Here is a 23,680-nt window from a genome sequence, read left to right on the forward strand (position 1 = left end):
TGTGTTGTGCTTTAGTTCTTGAACCTTCCCAGCAGCCAACCTGCCACACAGCACTTAAAAACTGGGGCTTAAGTGAGGGTCAATAGAGCTGTGTCTACAAAAAGATGCCCTGATTTTAAAACTTAGCAGATTAGGAGTCTACCCAGATGTACACTAGATGTGCATTACTCCTTCTCTGGAGGAACTGGAGGGGAATAATCCTGTTCCAGAGCTGGCTGGGTACACTCCTGCAGTGACGTCCTGAAACGTTGTCATCATGGATGCAAACTGTGGTGCTGCACCAGGACTTGGCCCTTGCTTTGGAGCAGTTCATAAATAATAAATATTTAATAGCAAATAATAAATAATAATATTAAATAATAACAACGAAGAGAGCCAACATTCATTACGCAGTGTGCTACAAATGAGGTTAAAACTGCATATATTCTATTTCTTTTAATTAACAATAAGACAAAACAAGCTCAAATATACCAAGAATCCCCAGACGGTTTTGTTTTGCAGAAAGGAAATTTTCAGAAAGGTTTAAAATAACAAGAACAGAAGTAAAGTCTGGACAAAACTCTTTCTCCTGCAAGGTGACAAGCTGGGGCTCGCACGAGGGGTCACAGCCTTTTCCTTCCCTGCCCTTTGTTTTCCATCAGTGATGCTCTCCCCTGGCAGCTGGCTAAGGCCAAAATGCCAAAGCATCAAATGAAATTTTCAAACTTAAAACCTCAAAATAACATTTATACACACAAACACACACAAAAAGCAGTGAAAATACCATTTTCTTGCCAAAATGTAATATAAGCCAACTACTTTGCTGCAGTGGAATTGTACCAATCATCTCAGCTACATCACTTTACACCAGTTTGGGATCTTGTCTTTCACTGAAATAACTTCCTTCCACTAAATGCTGCACCTGATGTTTCCCATGAGAAAGGTTTAGGTTGTGTTCCACTTGATGCTGCACTGAAATTCTCCCATTTATGCTTCAGACCTCCCGTGTACAGGATGGCAGAGGAAATTTGGGTGCTGGAGCCATCCTTCCAGCTCAGCACCCCAGAGTGCCTCCAGTCTAAGCTGGGATATTTAACAGTTTGCAAGTGGCCAGAGAGGAACAACAATCTGCGGCGTCCAAGTGTGCCGAGGTGTCACCAAAGGATGGCTATTTCCCATTCCAGCCTGGCTGGAAGTGATATCCAGCAGTGAGAGATACCGAGCAGTCAAGACAAAATTTATGTTTTTCTAATGCTGGTTGTTTCTTGGGAAGTTACAGGAATCTTTTATGCCTGCTGGCACTCAGGCCAGTAAATATAGAATTCAACGATACAGCTGAATGCACAAACTTTATCAGTCTACCTACTTACACCAAAAAACTACACCTTTTTTCCTTAGTTCTACTCTATTTTCTTTTCCTGCTCTTGAGCCCAGCCCTGGATTTATCCCCCAGGCAGAACTGCTGTTTGCTCAGCGGGATGAGCCGAGAGAAGAGGACTTTGGAGACATCCTTAGTTACGCAGGGAGGAATAAAACAACCCCAAAGAAAAAAAAAACAAAAAACAAAACCAAACCAAAGAAAAGGAAACATCCCAATTCTCTAGGTTACACTATTGGTTATATAACCAATCTCTCTGGTTATTTTTACGCTCCTATAAATAGAGAACTGGCCAGAAAGAGCGGCCTGAAAAAACGACAAACGGAGTCGGGACGCGGCGGCCACGGGAGCGGGCGGGGACGGCCGGGGCTCAGCACGGGGACGAGGACATCTGGTCGTAGTCAGGACACTTGAGCAGGGCTGGGTAGTTACTGTTCATCTGCAGGGACGCCTCGCTGGAGATGTCTGAGGGGCTGCGGCCCCGCGCCCACGCGTCCGGGTGCAGGAACTGCCCCGAGTAGTCGGAGCAGTTGCTCAGGCGGGGCCGGTAGAAGCCCGGGTGGGGTCTGTACAGGTCCTCGGCCGTGTAGCGCTTCATGAACAGGTACACAGACATCACCCCGGCACTCTGCGGGACACAGACACGGCCTGAGGCCCTCCCCGCCCGCGGCTGCGCCACCACCGAACGGGGGAAAACCGAAATCGCCTTTTCGGTGCCGGTGCTGATGCTCAAAGGCGCCCGAGGGCGCCGCTTCCCTGCCCCACGCCTTGGATCTGTGCAATGCGGCACAAGCACATCTCTGCTTTTCACGCCTGGCATCAAACGGTGATCAAATGCCCCATCAGTGCTCCAGGCTGGGTCTGTCCCCCCATACGTCCCCTTCACACTGAAATTAGCCCCCTACCCTCACAGCTCTCCCTTCAGCCCCGCCTGAGCCCTCTTTTTGCCAACAGCCTCAGTCTGCCCACCCCTGGGAATGGGATACACCTGTATCAGGGGTGTGGGTACCTCTGTGAGAAGGAAGGAGATGGCAGAGAAGGCAAAGGACCACCCATATTTGTAATTGAAGAACGACTCCGAGTCCTTGGTCCTGTTGAGCATCTCATCGTTAATGCTGGATATGTAGAGGACCAGCCCCACCACCAGTGACAGACCTGGAGAGGGACAGTGGGAAATGCTTCAGGGATGAAGCTGCTGAAGAAGCACCTTCCTGAAGGCCTGACTTTGGGAGAAAGTAAAAAAAAAATGGGAGTGTGCTGGTAATAACTGGGGAAAGGAGCTGGCCTCCTGCTGCTCTGACCCAGAACACTCGTCTCATTTCAGTCAAACATTCCCTGCGCAGGGAAATCTGTGAGCGCTGTGAGGAGAGATCTGCCTCCAGTAGGAGCTGCTTCAAAGCTCATCTGTCACAGCTATTTGTTTAGCACTCACACAACACCATGAATAAAACATTCACTTTTCTCATGTAGACACAGCCCAACTGAGCAGTTTGAAGTTTCAGATCTCTCTTGCAGCTGATGTGCCACAAGAAGCATCCTCTCCCCCAGCACCTGCTCCTGCACCGGGGCCTTTCCCCACATGTCCACAAAAAGCTCTGCATCCATCCCACAAGGTCTGATGAGGCTGTGGGACTGAGCTGGGAGTGATGAGTCTGACAAGGAGCCACCAGGGCAGGTGAGGAGAGCACCAGGAGTTACCAAAGCCGATGTGCTCCATGCTCAGGGGCTGACAGGAGAAAACCTTGCAAAACTCACCTGACAGGATGAAGAATATCCCCGAGACGAAGGCGAGGATGGTCCTGTGGGGCCGGATGTGGCCGATGTTGCTCAGGATGAAGCCGATGAACATGAAGAAGAGGCTGACCAGAGGGAAGGGGGTGGCAGAGCGGATCATCTCTGGTGAGAGAGGAGCAGAGGGGAGTGAGAACAGGTTAATATTCCCTAAACAGTGTGAGAAATGGGCTTGGCTGAGTGAGAGGGCTCCAACCCTCCTGCTCAGACCATGCTGTGTTGGAGTTTCTCTCCTTGCTAATGAGCTGAATAAAACAGAGGGTTATGGAATCACAGAATGGCTTGGGTTGGAAGGGATCTTACTGTTCTATCTCTCTGCCATAGGCAGGGACAACTTCCACTATCCCAGGTCACTCCAGGCCCCATCCAACCTGGCCTTGAACATTTCCAGGGATGGAGCATCCACAGACTCTCTGGGCAACTCTCTGTGCCAGTGATTCTGCTGGTGTTTGCATTTCTGAGGGTTCCTGTGTGAAGGGTTGCATAGGAAACCATCAGAACCTGCATTTTTCTCTAGCTTCATTGCATAAGTGTTTGCAGAGCACTTCTATTTATTAAATCAGAAATGACTGCAGAATTCATCGTGAGAGCTGTGAAGCTCCATCCTTAATTCATCCTGCGATGTAATGCGTAAAATTGCTAGGGAATAAATACAGCTGCAAATTACGGAGAGCAGACTAAAAAGCCAAACACTTTGATAAACATCAGTGCCGAATAGCCAGTGACAGGAAATTGTACAGCTTGGAGCCTCCGTGGGCATCCTGCCATCAGAAAGGGATGTCCCCAAAAGCTCAGAGCACACTGGGCAATTCCCATAGTAAAAAATGTAGTTGCATCATTGTATGGCAGCACTGTCAAGGAACTCAGAGCTTCTTTGGCAAGGACACAAAGAGGATTTCTTGGGGAGGGTCCCTAGTGCTCGGGACTCGGTGATTTGCAGGATGTGAAGGGTGGAACCCCACCAAGCAGCTTACTCAGGACGTTGATTGTGGATTCAGACGTCAGCTGGATGTTCATGGGCATGACGTATTCGATGGTGAAGCACCGGCCGCGCTCCTCACCTGCAGCAGACGCAGACAAAAACGTGAACTCTGAAGCCAGGGGGTTTAAGGTCACCTCAGAGGCGATACCAGAGCTCCTCACTTCTCCCTTGACTTTTCCAAAGCGGTTGGAACTTTGTGGCATTTCAGGTTGGTCACTTTGAGATTCCCATTCCCTTGGGTTCTATTCAACTCTGTCCCTGCGGCCAAGCTGTTTCATCCAACCCGGCACAGACGGAGGGAATGGTCCAGCCGACCTGAATCTAAATTTTGCAGGGATGACATGGAAAGTTTTTAGCTGTTGCCCAAGGCGTCGTGGCTGCAGTTCTGGAACAGGGCAGGGGGTCTGGCAGGGCAGCAGCCAACTCACCAAAGCCTGTGCGCAAAGGCACATTGATCCTTTGGGCTGTTAAAGTCAGGCACGAATACACGGCCTTGCTTGCCAAGGGCTGAGTTTGGAAGCAGAAACGGGCAGAGCCTCCCCAAACCCCATTTTTCTTGGCCCTTTCCTGCTGGGTGGCACTGACACACAACAAACCGAGGGGCTGCCTTCGGCTGGGAGACCCTACCTGCCAGGAAGCAGACTCTCCAGAGCCCCGAGTGCAGCGACAGCTTGATCTCGGCCGTCTGGTTTTGGGGCTGGACGGTGCCCTCCTCCAGGTAGAGCCAGTAGTCGGTGCTGACGGAGATGCCCAGGAGGCCGAGGCCGCAGACGGCGAACACGCTGCTGAGCAGGGTCAGCGCCTTCCTGCTGCAGGCGCTCATCGCCACCAGCATCGGGGGCAGCGGGGCTGCGCGGGGAGCCCCGGGCACGGAGCCTCTCGGGGACACCAAGCTCTGCCCCGGATTGCTTGTGCGCTCTGAGCTGAAAGGAGCCATCGAAACCATCACTGACACGCGGAGAGCTCGGAGCAAACCCCACCCGCCTGCTGCCCCGCGCCCAGCCGGGATGTGGGGATGGCACAGTGCGGGCGGGCCGGGAGCAGCTCCTCCCTTGGCTCGCTGCATTCGCTGCAGGTGAATTCCTGCTGCCCCAGCCAGTGCTGCATTCGCTGCAGGTGAATTCCTGCTGCCCCAGCCAGTGCTGCATTCGCTGCATGTGAATTCCTGCTGCCCCAGCCACAGCTGGATTCCCTGCAGGTGAATTCCTGCTGCCCCAGCCACAGCTGGATTTGCTGCAGGTGAATTCCTCATGCCCCAGCCAGAGCTGCATTCTGTGCAGGTGAATTCCTGCTGCCCCAGCCACAGCTGGATTCGCTGCAGGTGAATTCCTGCTGCCCCAGCCAGTGCTGCATTCGCTGCAGGTGAATTCCTGCTGCCCCAGCCACAGCTGCATTCTCTGCAGGTGAATTCCTGCTGCCCCAGCCACAGCTGGATTCCCTGCAGGTGAATTCCTGCTGCCCCAGCCACAGCTGGATTCCCTGCAGGTGAATTCCTGCTGCCACAGCCACAGCTGCATTCTCTGCAGGTGAATTCCTGCTGCCCCAGCCAGAGCTGGCACTGATCCCCCCAAGGATGGAGGAGAACTCCAGCATCTTATTTTATCTTATCTCCCTGCAGAGCCTTATCAATCACTGCCGTTCCCTGGCTCAGGAGCAGCTGAGGATCATGGACACCACCATCAGGGATCAGCAAAGCTGCTCATAATTGCTGCTCCAGCCCCCGCCCCGAGCTGCTCCCATCACCATCCCACTCCCCTCCAGCACTGACATTTTTCCACTTCCAGGGTAGATTTTCCAGTTAGGAGGTCATGCTAATTTTGTAAAAGCCATGCTGCATTTGTGACATCATCAAACAACTTGGAGCAGAGCGGCATGACACAATAATCTGCTTTTTTGTTGTTCTTGTATTGCTCTTGCCAGAGCTGCCAGTGCCCACCCTTGTCCAAACCCACCTTGTGCTTTGGAGGGAGGCAGGGAAACAGGGACAGAGAGCTGCAGCCAGGCCCTGAGCAAACCTTAAAGGAAAAGCTTCCCTCAACCCCATGTCACTTATGTATAGCATCTATTTTTTTTTTTTAATTTTTTTTTTTTTAATTGCACATTTGCTACTTTGGGCGAATTAGCCATTCCTATGGTGCCCTGCAGACTGATAAAACAGCACCAGAATCAGTGTTCTTGGTACAGTGGAGAAAAAGTGAAATTAGTGTTGGGAGGGGGGAACTCACAGCAAGAAAAGATTAAAGGAGTGAGAATAAGAGCAAGAAGGAAAAAGATGCGTGTGAGAGACGGTCTTGTGTGGAGTAGCAAGGAGGCAGATAGTGCTACTGACTGCTGTTATAAAGGCAGAATGAATCACAGATAAGTGTCATGTATATTTTCCAAGGCACATTTTGCTGCTCTTCAGCTCTGCAAGCAATAAGGAAAAATATCTAAATCCAGCCAGACTACAAAAGCTACTGACTTTATAAGCAGGCTGCATCTTCCTTGGGCTCCCTTTGGAACTGCACTAGTTTTGTTTCACACCCTCAGGAGTGGCTCCGTCACTCCTGTGCTCCCTTGGTGAACAGATTCCTTGGAAGAGAAGTCCTGTTGCTGTTATCACTGCAGTAAAGGCGGTGGGTTTAGTGATTAAATCAGGAGACACAAATCCTGCCTGGACCAGGAGGTGACAACTCCCTGTTCCAACACGGCCAAGCAGACTGGAGGAAGGTGATTTTTTCTAGCGCCTCAGATGCAAATATATTAATTCTCACTTGCTTACACAGACTCTCAGAGATGCCAAAAGTCCTCACAGCTTGTACTTTTACACCTGAAAGCCTCCAAGGATAATGGTGCGCCATAATTCCCTCCTGGTGAAAGCAAGTAGGTGATGCTGAGAGAGGTTTTTTGCTCCTCCAGCACCCTGGGGAGCCCTGAGCTCTTGCAGTGTTCATCCCCAGCACTCCTGTCTCACAAATCCACAGCACCAGCTCCCCACACCCATCCTGGGCTGTGTTTGCAGCAGTTTCATTTAAATTAACATGAAGGAACCTTGTAGTTACTGTGGAGTCCAAAGAAAGGCATTTACTGAACAGATGCAACATCCAAGGTCTGTGTGCCCCTCCAGCTCACTGCTCTGGGCAGCAACATGAGAGAAGAGCAGGGAATGCTGCTGGAAGAGTGTCAAACTCCTGAGAGAAAGACAGAGAAGGAGAGGGAGTCTTTAATTATGGGATCTGACCCCGAGCCCAAAGCAGGCAAGTACATCTTGGTAGGGAGCAGATGTACTCGCTCCCTCAAGCGCTGCAACAGCTTTGACAATTCCCTACCATATGAAATTAAGGCTTTGGCTCTTCCTACGTTCACGCTGTGCCTTTTCCCAGAAGGTTCCAACCTACAGGAAGGGGACTGCTGTCTCCAGACAGCCTGAGCAAGAGCTCCAGCTCACACTCCTGCAAGCTTTCCCTCCACCTTTGGCTTTGCTAACCAACCTCATTTTCAATGTGGTTATTTAATGCTTCCCTCAGCTCAAGAAAAGTGGGATGTTTTCCCAGGAGAAATACCTCCCTGCTAGGGGAGCAAGGAGAAATGTGCTCAGAGGTTGCTCAAATTCCTTTTCCCCTGAAGGGTTAGGAGGCAGCAGCTGAAGAAGAAACTTGTGGCTGTAGGGCAGAAAAGCACATCAGCCCTGCACCTGCCGTTTCCTGGGAAGATGCCATTTCCCACCTCTGTAGATTCCCATTGGATTCAGCAATCCAGCTGCCAAAACACAGATCCTCTGGCTCATCCATCCTTATCCCTCATGGCTCAGCCAGAGCCATATTTTCTAGCTGCTGCCTCAAAATGAGCAGCATTTGCTACAGGGTGTCTCATCCCTCTTGGCATTTTGGTATCGAAATGGTAAAAGGAACTGGAATCTATTCTTGGCTCATGTATCATCAACAGTCATCCTCCCTGCACATTTTCATTAATAAAGAGCCAAAAATCACAGTGAGGGAGTATGTGAAGGTCCAGATAAAGACACTTAGAGGGGAACAACAAAGTATTTCCTGTGATTTGTTGCCCACCAACATCAGGCACCGGAAAATAGACCCATTTGGTCTCATTTCTGCCGGTGTGATGTGAGCAGCAGGGACAGGGGTCAGGCATCAGAGCTGCACCTCTCAATGGCCTCATTCCTTTTCCCTCTCACACTTCAATTTCTGTGAAATCACGGATACATTAGAGACTGGTGCCTATTACTGCCTCGCTGGCACGTGGAATCCAGCCTGATGTGATGGGGAGCAGGGCAGGGATGGTGCAGAACATCTGCTTGGAACAAACCTTCCCCAGGTCCAGTGCCTGGAGAATTCACAGGGCTCCCAGGTGAAAAGATTTTCAAGGACAAGAAGAGGAGCTGGCTTGATTATCAGGAAGGATTTAGTCCACAGTGCCCTTTATCAATTGTGTTATGCTTCCTATGGCTGTATGGCTTCCAACAGGAGCTGGGTTTTAAATGAAATGAATAGAGCCCCAAAGATTTCCAGGAAAGAGAACCTTAGAATTGTTCCTGCTCCTTCAATCACACTGTGCATTCTGGTAGTAGTCCAGGGAATAATAAAGGCAGCCTGCAATGTAATCTGCAGGCTTTGTAATGAATTTCTCCTTGCCTTGGAGCAACAGTTGCTGATGGAAACAGCACATGGTCCTTGCTGGGCCTGAACCCTTTGGGAAATGAAATGAGTATTGGCGTTGTTTCTAACGCAGATCGCCCTGAGCTGGGGTAAGTCCTTACCTGCTGCTCACAGTCACACAAAGGAAATATCCTGGGCAGACTTCTGAGCCCACGTCTGTGGCCTAATGCCAAGCACAAGCCACTGCTCTGAGTAAAATGAATGTGTCACTGGTCAGCTGCCTGGACAGGATGGGTCACCTCAGTAAATCACTGCTCTGAGTTCAGCAGAAAACAGCAGCTCCCTCCTGCCCTGGGTAAAGGCAGAAGGAGCAGGGCCAAGCCATTGATTTTTATGTGGCATCATTTCCAATTTCCTGACATTTGGGAGGAAGGGAAACACTGCCAAGGATATTGGAGCAGACAGGAGGGAAGGGTTTGTGTGTGGAGGGGTGCTGAGGTCCAGGACAAGCCTGGTGGCCTGTGGCTGTGAATGCCTGCTGCAAACCAAGGGCCAAGAGAAATCAGCTGCTGTGATGGAGCTGAACTGAAAGGACCAGATCCCACTAAGCTGCAACAAGAAATTGGGCTGGCTAAAAATAAAGGGCCTTCAGGCAGTGTGATCCCTTCCTCAGGACACAACACAGATCATGGATGTGGGCAAGAACCAAAATAGGTCAAGGAGAGCAAAACTTCTCAGAGCTGGCAGTGCTTAGGCAGGCAGGACTGTGCTGAGGGCACCACTGCTCTGTCACCCTCCCTCAGACAGCACAACCCACCCCGGCTCCCTCGGGGGCAAATCCAGAGAAGGCTGATCCTGTCATTAATAACCCTGGTGAAACAGAGCGATCCCTCCGAGCTCACGGAGCACCCAAAGGGTGCAAAGGCTTCGGTCCCAAACCAGGGTGTGCAGGATGTTGGGCTGGCTGAGAGGGCTGGACCAGTGTGAGGAGCACATGGGGAGCTGACTTTAACCACAGCTGAGGAGAGGAAGAGGAGGAGATGGTGAGGGCAGCACCCACGGCTCCATCTGGGATCGCAGGAGAAGCAGCTCCACAATCCTGACCTGGAAAACTGGGCAGCTGGGAAAGATAGTTCTGGTTTTGGAATTAGTGCTTGGGAAGAAAGAGACCCTGCTGAGAAGGTGTGCTGCAGGCAGGAGAGGAACACGGGGCTGCTGTGGTTCCACAGAACAGCTGAAGAGAGCAGAGCTGGCTGCTGAGAAAAACAGTGTCTCCTGAGAGAAGGAAATTTCCAAAGAGGATATGGGTTGGAGCGGATCCACAGGGTTCCCAGGTGCCCTGTCCTGGCTGCTGGCACCCACCACCTCCCCTGGCACATGGGGAGACAGAAATACATCAGGCAGCTTTAAGAGCTGCAGCAGTGTCACACAGAAATGTCAGCTCGCTTTCTGAGAGAGAAAACACGGATTGCAAAAATGAAGTGCAGAAATAAATCTTTTGGATGTGGAGGAGGTTTAGCCTGATATTAAGAAATAAAACAGCCCATCTCATGGCAGTTTGAACAAGGGCTCGTAACCGTGACTGCGAGCAAACAAACTTCAAAAGGATCAATACTGGGCTCGGAAGCTTCCCCTCAGCTGGGAACAGCGCGGCGCTGCCATCACCGACGGATGGACACGGCAGCGCCGGATCAATGGGCACACTGGGCTCACAGGCTCTCAGGGAGGCTTTCAAAATAAATAAATGAATAAAAAAGAAGGCTGGTTATGAGTATTTTAAGCCCAGACTGAGCCGCAGCAATAACAAACCTATTAATTCTGTGCTTGTCACCGCACCCAAGGAACACCTGATAAATAATCAGTAGGAAACAATTTGTGAGCTCACACTCTGCAAGGCTCACCACTAACTGATTTTGGTAATGAGATTACTTGGGATTTTCTCTCTTAAACTTGACTTACATAATTTTTCTGAGAAGTTCTCTTCTCCCTAGCACTTCCTGTGCTTCATTTCTTGCCAGAGTTATTTTTCACAGTTTGGTGAAAAAAAATCCTGCTATGGCAGTGCAAGAGCGATGGAAATGCTGTATAGGAAGCACCATAACTCGAATCCCCAAGGCTGACCCACTTCCCTCTCCTTCTTTCTCTCACACCAGCCTTTTTGCTGTGAGCAGCTCAAAACCTGCCCTTTTGCCTGGGTCAGGTTTGTAGAGAGTTATTGCTGATGGGTGAGCACACCTCAGCTCCAATGCCAAATATAAGGAGATCAAATGATATTCCCAAGGTCAATGGAGAAGGAACTGAGATTTATTTCCCATCCCAGTCCTCCTTAAGCAGACCCTTTCCCAAGCTGACCACTCTGCCACGCTGCTGCACTCGCTGGAGCAATGGCACTGCTCCAGCTCTTTCACACTAACGGCTTTGGGTGAAGGCAGCAGCTCCCAGCAAATAAAATCCTCGAGCAAACAGCCCTGATGGTCCTGGTTCACAGGCTGCTGGCACAGCCCATGTGTGTACAGTCAGTCTCATTCACATGGTCCTTCTGGATCCCCCACAAACCTTTTACAGAACCCATCCCACCCACGTTTCTCCTTTTCCCTTGGTGTCTCAGGCTCTTACCTCTGTTAACCCCAGCTGAAGCGATGCTTTGGCAAGTGCAGAACCTGTGATGGGGCTGGAGGTGGGAAGAGCAGTTCTGGCAGATCAGCTGCAAGGATGAGGGTCCTCAGTGGAGGCTTCAGCTGCTGGATGGGCTGGGAGCAGCTGGGAGTGGGGTGGCTTTGGAAACAGGCAGGACCTGAAGGGAGGGCACAGCCTCAGCTCTCCTGCTCTGGCCGACCCACAGGAGGGTTGCAGGGTGCTGGTGTCACCGAGACACACAAAGAAATCACACGCAGACAAGAGATTTTCGCAGAGTTTCTTCTGATTCAGCCCCCAGCTGAAAGAGCGGAGAGAAGAGAGCCCTTTGTTTATTTTTTACTTTTTATACATTTGTGGGTCTAGCAGAAGATTGGCTTTTGGGGGTTTCCACCCCTCAGCCTCAGTGGCCAGATGAATTGTCAGTTACAATTGTTTTCAGGTTAGAAATATGCAAACAAAGGACAGAGAATGAAAAACAAAGGATTTGTTTATATTACTTCTGTGGGAAAGGTAGAAAACTGCTCTAATATTCTACAGTAACGAAAAGATCTGACTCTATTTATGAAAATCAAAAGGCTAATAAAGAAACTCAGAAAAACCAGGGTAACAGGGTCCCCCAGTGCTGGGACACAGGGACAGGCAGATGGCAGGCAGGTCTCTGCATCCACGTGCTGGCAGCTCCTGCCCTGGGGTGTTGTAGAAAAGCGCACAAAAATTACACAAAGTGCATTTCTCGAGAGGGAAACAAGTGCTAAAGCTGTGAGCTTGCAATATTGCCCCCACAGCCAGGTCCAGCTCTCCAGCTGTAACCTATATATCTGTCCAAAGTTTACAACCCTAACAACAGCTGAGCCCTGCCCTTGGCAGAGCCCTTCCCCATGTCCTCGCTCCCCGCCGAATCTGACACAGAATTCTCCTGCCCACGGTGTGTCACAATGCTCACACTCAGGGACCTGAGGAGAACTGCTGCTTTCAACACCCTGCAAAGAGCTACAAAAGCAGAATGAAAGAGGGAAATATCTAATGCTGCAAAGCAAACCAGTGGGGAACTGTGCTAGGGGAGCTGCAGAAACCTCGCTGCCATGGGAGCAGTGCCTGCCCATTAACCTCTGCCTGAGGTGCCTCATGCCTTGTGCTGAGATCCCCAATCCACGAACTGCAGTAACCCAAGGATGCAGTGACTCTGTCCAGGCTGCAGCTGCCCTCTGCTCGCCCCGGCTGGCACAGGGACAGACCCAGGGACGAGGGGGAGCAGCTGGCTCGGCTGTGCACATCCACCCGCCCCAGCACCAGGGCTGTGCTGCTCGGCTGGGCTTTTAAAGCTTTAACAGCTGCTCCTTGTTGGCTTCCAAATGTCATTTAAGTTGGCACAAAGTCCTACAATAGCCTGGCAGATTAAAAAGGGGAGAAGAATCCTCTTCCTTGCAGCTTTTCAAGGTTTCCGTGTCCTTCCGGCAGCAAGGCAGGTAACGACTGAAGCACTCAAGCACCGCTTCTGTAAGATGTTGATGTTGTTTTAAACTGAGGTGGGTGTGAGCAGAGCCCCCAGATTCGGTGTAAGCGCTTCAAGAGCTGTCCAGAAATTGTCTCTGGGCTATAAACTTCCATTGCTGCGGAAGGTCCAAGAAAAGCCCCAGGTACAGCCCAAGCTCAGGGGCTGAGGCTGCTCAGCACGGAGGGGCCAACACCTCCCGTTCCTTCTTTCCCCCTTAACCATCAGTGCATGACAGCTTGAGCTAAATTAAGCATGCTGGGAGGTAAAAATAGCATCAGGAGCTAATTAAAGCTCCTGCACTCCCCCGTGTCCGTGGGTACCTGAGCTGGGGAGTCAGCAAGCCACAGCTCTTCCCCCACAGCGGCTCTTCGCACCAGTGCTGGCAGCTGGAGGGGTTTTATGAGTCTTTTCGGAGTGATAAATGAGAGAAAGGCAGAAATCCCCTGAGGGCTGCAGACAAGTGGCACACTGGGCAGGCAGCACGTGCTGCAGAGACCTGCGTCCCCTCGGTGTGATTAAAGATGATGGATAGCAGGGAGCAGTGCCTGGTTAGCCAGGAGATTGCATCCTCCCTTCCCTGCTTAGAAACCAGCTCTTCTGCAGAGCCTCCGAGCAGCGAAATGATGGAATAAAGTGCACAGGGCTGTGTCAGCCACACCTCTGGCAACAGCCTCATACCCCGGTGACACTCGTGGCTGCCACTAAACCCAGGCCAGCAGCTGCTCCATCTGGCTTTGCTCAAGCATTTTGGGACACAGCTCCTTGGAAGCTGCTGGTGATGTCTTCATGCACAAGGTCTGATGCTGCGTTTGGTCCCGTTTTCACATTGGAAAGGTCTTTGCTTCATGCAGTTTGTTGGGTTTAAGAATCAGGAATATTAATGTACACAACGAGTATTTATACATCACTGGAGGTGCTAAACTTTCTGCCACCCAGATTTCAGCAAGATTTGTCACTCGTTCCAGTGTTTAGCAGTAAATGTCCTGGCAGACAGGGCAGGGAAAACCATGCATGACGTGGAGCAGCCTGAGAACAGTCACAGGCACCACGAGCTGGTCAGGAGGCCAGGGGCTCACCTGTCCTGCTCAGCACAGGGAAATCCTGGGAAAGTCAGTGGGAACAGGCAGGGAATGGAGTTGGTCTCACTCTTCTCCATCCTTCCCCCAGGCCAGCACCTTTTCCCAGGTGAGACCTGGCCTGGTCCCTGCCCACGGTTCTCCCCCGTTCCCTTTGTACCACCAGGTTCCTGCAGCACCCCCCCAGCAGCCCCTCTCCTGCCACCCACACCCGACCTGATATTCCCAGCCAGAGCTGCTGCAGGGAAAAGGAACATCTGTCACCATTTTGTGTCTCCTGGGGAGGAGCCAGGGCCACCTGTGGGGCTCTGAGCCAGGTCCTGCCCTGGCAGAGCTGAGCCCCTGCTCCCTGCACGTGGGGATGTTGTCAGGAAGCACTGGATGGGAAAATTAATTATCCACAAGTTGTCCTGGGTCAGTGGATGCATCTGCTGTGCTCCAGTAACGCCCTCAGTGCAGCCTTGACACTGCCCTAACAAGGGTTTTCTCTGATAAGCAATCTCTCTCTCATTAATAAAAGAAAAACTGTAATTCCTGCCCTCCTAAAAGACCACACACAAGCTCCACTCATCTGTAACAACCCATTTTCTGAGCCTGAGGATGGCATGTGTGCTGTCCTCTGACAAATTCCGTTTTGCCACTAAATGTTTTACTACAAATATCAGAAGTTGTGACGATACAGCTTTAAAAATCGGTGTGGCTTTCACACCAAACCATCTTTCTAGAACACACCTAGAACCCAAACCGTCTTTAATTTCAGTGAGATTAAAATCCCCACATAACTAAATGATGGGCTCCAGGTCAGAAGTTTTTTAAAAGTGCCATTTAAACCCAGGGGTTTAAATCTTCCCAGCTGATTTCGGAAAAGCTCCTGGTGCTCACTCCAGCCTCGCACAGCTCACTGAAAACATTGAAATCTCTGCAGGCTTGTGCATTATTTCTCTTTTGTATTTTATATTCCCTCCCCTCTCCATAAATAAAGCTGAAGCTGCAAAAGCTGCGCTATGGATGCTGCCAGGTGGGAATTCATTCAGCTCAGTGAATATATTCAACAGCTACAAGAACACAGTGAGGGATCATCGGAGAAACCCCCACACGGAGGCATTTCTGTCCCCTGGGTGTCACTTGGGGCAGCCGGAGGGCGAGGTGTGGTGGCACAGGATGGGCTGCTGCGAGCCAGTCTCCTGCCCTTTGGCTTTTTACGTGGGTCCCGACTGACAGACCGAAATGTGCAGCTCAAACAGCGGCAGAGGAGCCTCTGAAAGGAGCCCAGACACGAGGCACTTGTGAAACCAAAGGGCAGCCGTGATGGGAACACGGGAACGCTCCTCCAGCAGAGCTGCCAGCCTGGGTCATGCCACCAGCACTCACTGCTGCTGCAGGAAACTCAGCAGAAATTATCTTTTTTTAGCTGAAGTAGACTTTTGCAATGCTCTGGCTGAAGCAGTGCGATGCCACAGCCTTGCTGCCCTTTGCAAAGGCTCACCTGTACCTGCAGGCACTACCAGCTCCAAATCTCCCCCAGGGGGTTTGGGGGACACAAGGGACACAGTGGTGACAGCGGTGCCGAGGTCAGAGCCCTCCCCAGGCACCCCTGAGGAGCTCCTGCAGCTCCGTGCCTGGAAGTCCCGACCCCAAAAGGTGCAAAAATCATCCCTCGTCAGGGGCTGAGGGAGTTCTCCGAAACGCCCGGCAATTCATCACGGGCCAAAGGCCGTGTCAGACCCTCCCTGCTCGCCGCGGTGGCTGGAGCACCACATCTCACATTATTTCACGTTATTTCACATTGTTTCACATTTCAGCACCTTCCCCAGCTGTGAATAAGCAGCGCGTGGAGTGAGGCTCTCCGTGTCCCCATGGCTCCGTCCGTGCCCCATGGCTCCGTCCGTGTCCCCATGGCTCCGTCCGTGTCCCCGTTCCCTGTTCATATGGTGACACACGACCCAGCTTTTCCCCTCACCCCCCCGGCACTTCACTTCACTTAAGAACCAGGTCAGGTTTTTCTCAGATAGCCTCGCTCAATTCACACTCCCCTCTCCAAGGGGTTGGCTACACTGGAAAACATTCACAGCCTGACTTCCCGCAGATTTTATATTCCCTGGGGAAAAAAATACACATCCGTTCCTCAGAAAAACCCTCCAAAGTCGCCGCTGAGGACGGGGATGCTCTCAGCGCCCAAGGGACGGCTTCTGCTAGAGCAGCCTTGGGGGGGAAGAGCCCAGGGATGGAGATCTCAGGGATGGAGAGCTCAGGGATGGAGAGCTCAGGGATGGAGAGCTCAGGGATGAAGCCGGGATTTTCCGGCTTCCTCGTGCTGAGATCCTGACGTCGGGAACGGGCTGAAGTCAAACGCCGGCACCCGAGCGGTGCCAGTCCCGGGGCGGGGCACAGGGGCACCTCACCCGGTACATCACCCGGTACATCACCCTGGCGGGGCACAGGGGCACCTCACCCCGGTCCCCTCACCCTGGCGGGGTACACGGCCCCCCCTCGCCCCGGTCCCCTCACCCTGGCGGGGTACACGGCCCCCCCTCGCCCCGGTCCCCTCACCCTGGCGGGGCACAGGGGCACCTCACCCCGGTCCCCTCACCCTGGCGGGGTACACGGCCCCCCCTCGCCCCGGTACATCACCCTGGCGGGGTACCCGGCCCCCCCTCGCCCCGGTCCCCTCATCCTGGCGGGGTACCCGGCCCCCCCTCGCCCCGGTCCGGCCGCGCCCGCCGGGGCTCGCTGCGCTCCGGGGCCGCGCTGGGGATGCTGCGGATGCTGCCCGGGGCGGTGCCCGCGCCGTCCCCCGGCCCTTCCCACTCCAAGGGGAATTCGGAAAGCTCAGGGATGCCTGCCCTGAGCACCGCGGCTCAGCACCCCCATCCCTCTTCCTTCGGCTTTAAACTTTCAGGGCTTTACATGGAATTCGGAACCCCCGTGAATCCACCTCCTGGAGCGTTTTCCCCCCGTTCCCGGGGCAGCCTGGCCCGGACACGGGAAGGAGCCTCAGCCTTCCCCTTCCCATCCCAGTCCCGCACTCACCGGCTCCGCGGCGGGACGCGGCCGGCGGCCCCGGGGATGCTCCGCTCGGCTCCGCGCCGTGCCGGGAGAGCCCGGGGAGGAGAGGGCATCACATGGCGCCGCCGGGGCCAGCCCACCTCTCCCTCCCCTCCATGCCCCCCTTCCCTCCCTCCCTTCATCCCTCCTTCCCTTTCTTCGTCCTCCCCTTCTTCCCTCCCTCTCCCCTCCCTCCTTCTCCATCCACCCCTTCTTCCTCTCTACCCCTTACCCCCGCTCACTTCCCTCTATCCCTCCTTTCCCCATTCCCGCCTCTCCTTTCACCCTTTCCCTTCATTTCCCCACTTTCTCTCCATTCCTCGCTTTTTTCCTCCTTTCCCTTCTCCTGCTTCCCCCGTTCTGTGCCGGTCCCTGAGCTGCTCCCGGTGGCTCCCGTTCAGCCCCGCTCCTGCCCCTCCGTGCCTCCTCCCTCCCCCGCGCCCCACACCTGTACAAACTCCGCTCCGAGCGCTGGGCAGGACGCGGCTCCCTCGGGAGCTGGGGAAGGGAGCAGCGGCTCCAGCCCGCGGTGTGAGATGCACAGCTCAGGACACAGCGAGGGTTGGAGGGCAGCAAGCCCGGAGTGCTGCAGAGAGCCGGCTTGGCAGGGCTGGCACCAAGGCAGGGAGAGAGCCAGGGCTAAAGGAGAGAGGGACACAGGGACAGAGGCTGTGGGCTCTGGAAACCCCTGCCAGACTGGGTGATTCAGCCAAAACGCACAGAAAATGAGAGGCAGAGCCAAGAACGAGGATGCACCAAGGTGTCCAGCAATGGGACACGTCCCTGGATACAGCAGGAAGGACAAGAAAAGGGTCACACACCATGCAGGACCTCCTGCTGCAGGAGGTGCCGGCCCGGGGAGCTCATGGACACCATCCCAGCACCTGGAGCTCGGGATTGCATGGAACTTTCTGCAGGGACAGCTCATTCCCTGCAGGGGCTTTGCTCACACGCCACAGTCCCCGACTCCTTGGCTAAAACGTGCTGCATCTTTGCCGAGGCGTCCCCAGTTAGCAAAACATGAATGCTTTAAATAGAATAACTCAAAATAAAACGAGAGATGAGATGCGGAGGAGGTGTTGTTGGGTGGCTTTTTGGAATCAATGGAGCTGTGTGCTCAGGCTTGTCGAGCACTGTTCGATTTACAGGAAGAAGAGAAGCTGATGCAGATGTGGAGGCTTTGATTTCTTCAACCAGAACATGATAAAGCCCAAAACAGGCAAGTTCCAGATCCAGACTAGTAGAAAACTGGTTTTTGGTTATTAGTCCTTGAGGGACTGCACCACACAACTTCTTTCACAAAAAGTTACAGCAATACTTAAATTATAGTGGATTCAGCATGTTTTCCTGGGCTCTTGTTCCCATTTGAGGCATAATTTAAAACAGCAAACCCCTTGGGGGTTTGACAGTAAGGACAAAGCGGGGATTTGGTCAGCAGAATGGATTCTGCGCAGGAAAAGGCACCAGAGGGGCGATGCTCTCAGGGGATGCCAGGAGAAAGAGGCTTCCCTGGGATGGAGACCATGAGAAGGGAACTACCAATAAAATCACCGAGCTACAGGAGGCTTGTTAGAACTGGATGTTCCCCGTGTGCTATCAGGGTAGAGGGTTTTACCACAGTAATTGGCTGTTCATCATTTTTCTTTTCTCTGTGTGGTTGAAAAGAAACCCAAACAAAGCAGACCTTCATTTTTTCTCCAGACAGACAACCTGCTCTGCTGCTGCGTGGGCTCTGGGCGGAATCGTCGGAATACAACACAAATAAAGGCACTGCTCACACAGTGACATAATTAACCACACAGTGTGAGAGGGCCCCGGCAGCCATGCATATAATCAATTAGAAATACACATTTTGAGCTTCAGTTTCTTCCCCTCCCCTTTGCTTCCATGCAAATGTAATTGCACTAAAACACTCGGGTGGATTTTCGGCTGCTGCTTGTCCCACAGAGCAACTTCTGCCCTGGTGAAGCACGTGCACAGTGCCAGCACTCACTCCAGAAGCATTTCCCACAGGATTCCAGAGCCAGGATCAAAGAGGGCACCGGTGATGCCTCCCCAAACCCCAGCAGCACAGCTAAACTCTCCCACCTCGTTAGCAGCTCTCCAGAATTCCTCTCCATAACATGCATTTCCCTGATGATGGGAAAAACCGGTGAAGTGGAAAATCTTTCTCCTGGACAGAAGCCAGGCATGGCTGTCCCAGACAGGACAATCAGCACTCTGCATCCCCTCAGCATCCCCCCGAACCCTGCCAAATCCTGCAGCAGCTCTTTTGGTTTATTGTTCCACGTAACACCCGCTGGCAGCATCACTTTTCCTTCCCCGCTTTTCACTGTTCCTTCTGGGCTCTTTCCTCCCCTGGATCCTCCTCCACAGCCACATGTGGGCCGAGTGAAGCTGGGTGGGGCCTTGCCCAGGTCAGGATGTTCCACAGCTGTGCCAGACTCCTCAGGGCTGGGCTCTGCCAGCCCTTGGCCACCGCAGCAGCCTTTTGTACCACCCTTTAATCAGTGAGGAAGCTCGAAGCTCCATGGACGCCTCAGCAGCAGCAGCTTTTAGGATGCTCCCAAGGTCAAACCTTATTACTGAGGAGGGATTTGAGCTTCATTAGTGGCTCAGAACAGAAGTGATTCGTTCCAGCAGCTCTCCCTGGGCTGTCAGCGGTGCACTGGGGGGTGGTGGGCACGTCTCATTTCAGCTACAGGGGTTTGATTCTGACAGGTGACATCTGCAGGGATGATTTTCCCTGCTCTATTCCCTATCAGCAGAAGCCACCTTGAAGGCACTCAGGTTATGATGAAATAAAAGGGCTGGTCCTGTCAGCTTGGGCCACCAACAGGTAGGAAACCTCAGGTTTGCCTCCCCTCCTATTCCCTCAAATTTCTTCTCTGCTGAATTATTTGCGCAGCAAACCCGCCCAGCAAAGGGCAGCCACCCCTGAGCCCACCCACGGCGCTGACCTGGTGTCAGACAGCAGCTTCTGAGCAATTTACCTGCACCCCAGGCTGGCAGAGGAATTTTGGGCACAGGCAGGGGAGGTCTGCCTCGGCCAGGAGCTGCAGTTTGCCCGAGGAAAGAGGAGAGCGAGCAGGTGAATGCGACGAGCTGGGATGCTGGAGCTGCTGTGACTCGTGTGGGAGGTGACGGATGCTCCGTGCCAGCTGCTTCAGCTCTCGCTATTTTCTGTCATTTCGTGGGCAGCGGGGCCGGGGGGAGGCTCGGGGAGAGGGCAGAAAGCAGAGCAGCCCCGGCACAACGCTCAGGGAACCCACGGGGCAGCTCCCCGAGGATGGGAACCACGTGCGAAGGGAGACTTCAGAGGTTTTTGTTTCTCATGGGTGGTGTTTGTGGGGTATTTCACAGCTTGGCTTTGGGACCCACACCTGCAGCACTCACAGCACCTGTGCGGGTGGGATGGGCTTCTTCACCCAGGTCCTGAAGGAGCTCAGCACAACTTCTGCTCCTTATCCCAGCAGCCTTTTTGTTTTAATTTTCAAACACTGAGAGCTGGGAAAGACGTAAAACTCACAGCACCAAGGAACACCAGCCCTTCCCCTCTCTCTGGGAGGGTTTTCACATCCCGCTTGCACCATGACTAAATTAAAGGAATTAACTCCGTGGGCTGTTGGAGCTGCGGCTCCATTTGCTGTTTCCCCTGCACATCCCTCTGCCTGGATCCACTGCCTGGGAGGAAGCTCAAGGAGAGGTGCCACATTATTTTTAACCCAGCACCCACATGCTGTGTGAAAGCCTAAAAAAAAAAAAATAAAAATAAATGTGCAGAGCCTTTTGCAGCCTCCCCGAGTGGCTCTGACTCATGGAACAACAAAGGCACACGTGTGAATGGAAGTTAAGAGATTTTATTGGGAATAAAATACCCTCTGTCATCATATGGGGCTAAACTGAGCTCATGAAAGAGGAGGATGTGCCAGCTCAGGAGTTTCCCAGGTGCAGCCTTTAGCCCCTGTGATGTTCCAGGGCGGGCAGGTGCCAGCACTGGGGATCTGAGCATCTCCACACGGGAGGGAAGGAGCTCTGAGAGAGCAGGGAGTGCCCACATCTCACCCTTTCACCCTGCAGGGCATGAGGCAAGCTGGAATTGATGCTGGCAGTGCTTTTTTTCTCACTGCTGGTGTTTCCTGCTACCCCAGTGCACAAGGAGCAGAGCTCCCACCAGCACAGGTTCCTCTGGGAGCTGCTCCTGGACCTGGACCCATCCAGGTTCCCCAGCCCAGCCCCACTGGAGCCACCCAGGCTGAGAAGCAGCTGCTGGCAGGATGAGGAATGGCTCTGGCCACAGCAGCCTGGTTTCAAAGGTCACGTTTTGGGAAGAGATTTAGATGACATTAATTATTAAAGCCTCGTAACGCTTGTATTAAGGGTAATAGTTTTCCGTGTGATTTATATAGCACTGAAATTCATTACCAGTCTTTTAATGATGTTAGTGTCAATCAGGCACAAGGATGCTAAATGACTTATCCCAAAAGGACCAGGAACTGATCCAGGGGCTTTTGGGATGCTCTCACTGCTGGCCTTTCCTTCCTTCTGCCCTTGCAGCCCTTGCTGGTGGCTTTTATAGCTGTGGCTGATGGATTTTTCCTGAATTCGCATGTAATCAGTGTCCCAGACACGGCTACACTTGAAGGAGAAGCAAATGCATCCTGTTAAAATTGAGTGTTTTTCTGGAGGTGTCCCTGCTGAAGCTTTAATGAGGTTTTATATAAACTGTTGCAGAAGGTTTTATATGGATTAGGAAGTCTCCCTGTTATGGGCTCTGAGTTTTATGAAGCGTTCTGAATAGAGGAGCAAGGTTAGGGGGGATGGATCAAGGCCTCAAATAGGAAAAATAGGAAAGATAGGACAGGTGTGGACCCAACTCTCTCTTTCCCTCTCTTAGAAACACACACAAAATTCATTCCCAGCATGTGAAGAGAGAAGTGATTTTTGCCAGCCTCGATGGGCAAGAGTAAGATCTAAAATATTCCTTAGCAAACTTCCACTGTGGGGTTGTTTCTTTGGCTTTTTTTTTCTTCACCCAGGTAGGGTGCCTTAAATTGGCTTTGGGATTATTTCCTCTCCTTCGTCAGACTGTGCAACAACCTCTGCTGGGGCAGGATGTCAGCAGTGACTCAGGGACCAGCGATGAGCACTGGAAGTGGCAGCTGGTGTCTGACACTGTCACCCTGGCAGAGAATGCAGGAAGCCCCTGGAGAAGGAAACAGCATTGACTCATTTCCCACAAGATCTGCCTCATTCCATGCCCTTCCTTTGGGAAAAAGGGAAAAAAATAACAGAAACCCCTTTTGCAGGGAACTCTGTGGGTCCAGCCCTGCCATTGACCGGTCTCCTCATCAGATCCCCGTTTCTTTGGGTGCAGCACCACCCTGGGAAGGTGACAAGTGACAGATGCAGCCAGGGAAAACATCTCTTTGAGGACAAGCCTTCCACACATGGCAACAGCTGTCCTGATTTGGGCCCCTGATTGATTTGCCTTTGCTTTACCACAGCTCCCCAGGGAGCAGGTGGGATTATAATTACCTCGTGGTAATTAATGCAGTCATCATTTCAGCTACCCCAGCAGTTCTCGGAGGAGCTGGTTTTATTTGCAGCTCACACACCAGCTCTGTAAAAATATTCTGAGATTTCTGAATCAAATACCCAAATCTCTAAAGAGAGGCTGGGGCTGGGGGAGGCAGGCACGAACGCTTGGTGTGATTTATCGTGCTGGAAACATTCCTGATGGAGATGCTCTCACACGTGGATGTGGCAGGCACTGAGAGCTTCAGCCTCTCCTGCAGAAGCTTTTAACACTTCATTTTCCCCAGAAGCACCAGTTCAATCTTGCCTGCTTAGAGTCAAAGAAAGGGGCACTGTTGCAGACATTTTCCCCTTTCCACCCCCCGTCACACCAAAGCAGCCCATGCAGGCTCTCACCACCCTCCTGTGACAGCTGACTCATTCCACTGCGGGCTGAGGGATTGTCCTGCTCCTGAGACCACCAGTCTGAGGTGGGAGGAGGCAGAGTGTGGCCATGGGGCAGCCAGAGGCTCTCCCACCCCTGAGTCCATGTCCAGCCACCCATGGCTCTGCCGGACTTGTCTTTCCCCAAGGAGATCGTTCAGAAGCTCATGTCCAAGCTGTCACCCCAAAAGCCACCAGCCCCTTGCACGGGCACTGTGGTGGTTTGGCCACAAATCCCAGCCAAGGGGCTGGGGATGCAGCTCTGGTCAAATGGAGAGCTGAGGACCCCCTTCCTCCTGCCCTAAGGCACCGACTCTGTGCCCACGAGCTCAGGGCAGTGATGGACCCCCAAAGCCCCGTTCTGCTCTGCAGAGAGCTGTCTGTGTTCATGGGCTTCAGAAGCTGAGCACGTCAGATGGCTGACGTGAACTAGCCTGGGAACACTGACTCTGGGAAAAAAACCCCAGAATTCCAACCATTCCTTTGGGCACACTCAGCCAGATTCTGCAAAGGAAGCGAACCCAGTCAGTGAATTAGCTCGAGATTGAATCCTGCGAGAGCAGGCAGGGAAGGGAGCTGTCTGTCAAGCTGTCACAATATTTGGACATCGCTTTCAAGTTCTGAAAACCAACGATGTCAGTGTAAACGAGGCTGGCGTGGGGTGGCCGGGGCTGGTGGGACTGGGAGGCGGTGCCTGGACCCCAGGAGCGCTGAATCAGATATTTCATGGCACGGGGGGGCCCT

General features: G+C 52.7%; 1 protein-coding gene across 1 annotated transcript; it reads right to left on the reverse strand.

Moving 5' to 3' along the window:
• Nucleotides 1-414: 414 nt before the first annotated feature.
• Nucleotides 415-17,029, reverse strand: CACNG5 (calcium voltage-gated channel auxiliary subunit gamma 5). Its single transcript, XM_040081410.2, has 7 exons — nt 16,961-17,029; nt 11,339-11,657; nt 4,758-5,053; nt 4,123-4,209; nt 3,113-3,253; nt 2,367-2,512; nt 415-1,985 (listed from the first exon to the last, which is right to left on the reverse strand). The coding sequence occupies exons 3-7, from the start codon at nt 4,963-4,965 to the stop codon at nt 1,728-1,730; spliced, it is 840 nt and encodes a 279-aa protein (XP_039937344.1). The 5' UTR covers nt 4,966-5,053; nt 11,339-11,657; nt 16,961-17,029; the 3' UTR covers nt 415-1,727.
• Nucleotides 17,030-23,680: the final 6,651 nt, after the last annotated feature.

Source organism: Hirundo rustica, chromosome 18 (genome assembly GCF_015227805.2).
Source record: "Hirundo rustica isolate bHirRus1 chromosome 18, bHirRus1.pri.v3, whole genome shotgun sequence".
Taxonomy (NCBI): Eukaryota; Metazoa; Chordata; class Aves; order Passeriformes; family Hirundinidae; genus Hirundo; species Hirundo rustica.

Bases quoted from the DNA above. Each gene is read 5' to 3' on its own strand.
- CACNG5 (XM_040081410.2), bottom strand. From the start codon at position 4,965: ATGCTGGTGGCGATGAGCGCCTGCAGCAGGAAGGCGCTGACCCTGCTC. The intron at 4,210-4,757 runs GTAGGGTCTCCC...CGTCTGCTGCAG, and splicing joins GAGAGTCTGCTTCCTGGCAG to GTGAGGAGCGCGGCCGGTGC. The intron at 3,254-4,122 runs GTAAGCTGCTTG...CTCTCTCACCAG, and splicing joins ATCCACAATCAACGTCCTGA to AGATGATCCGCTCTGCCACC.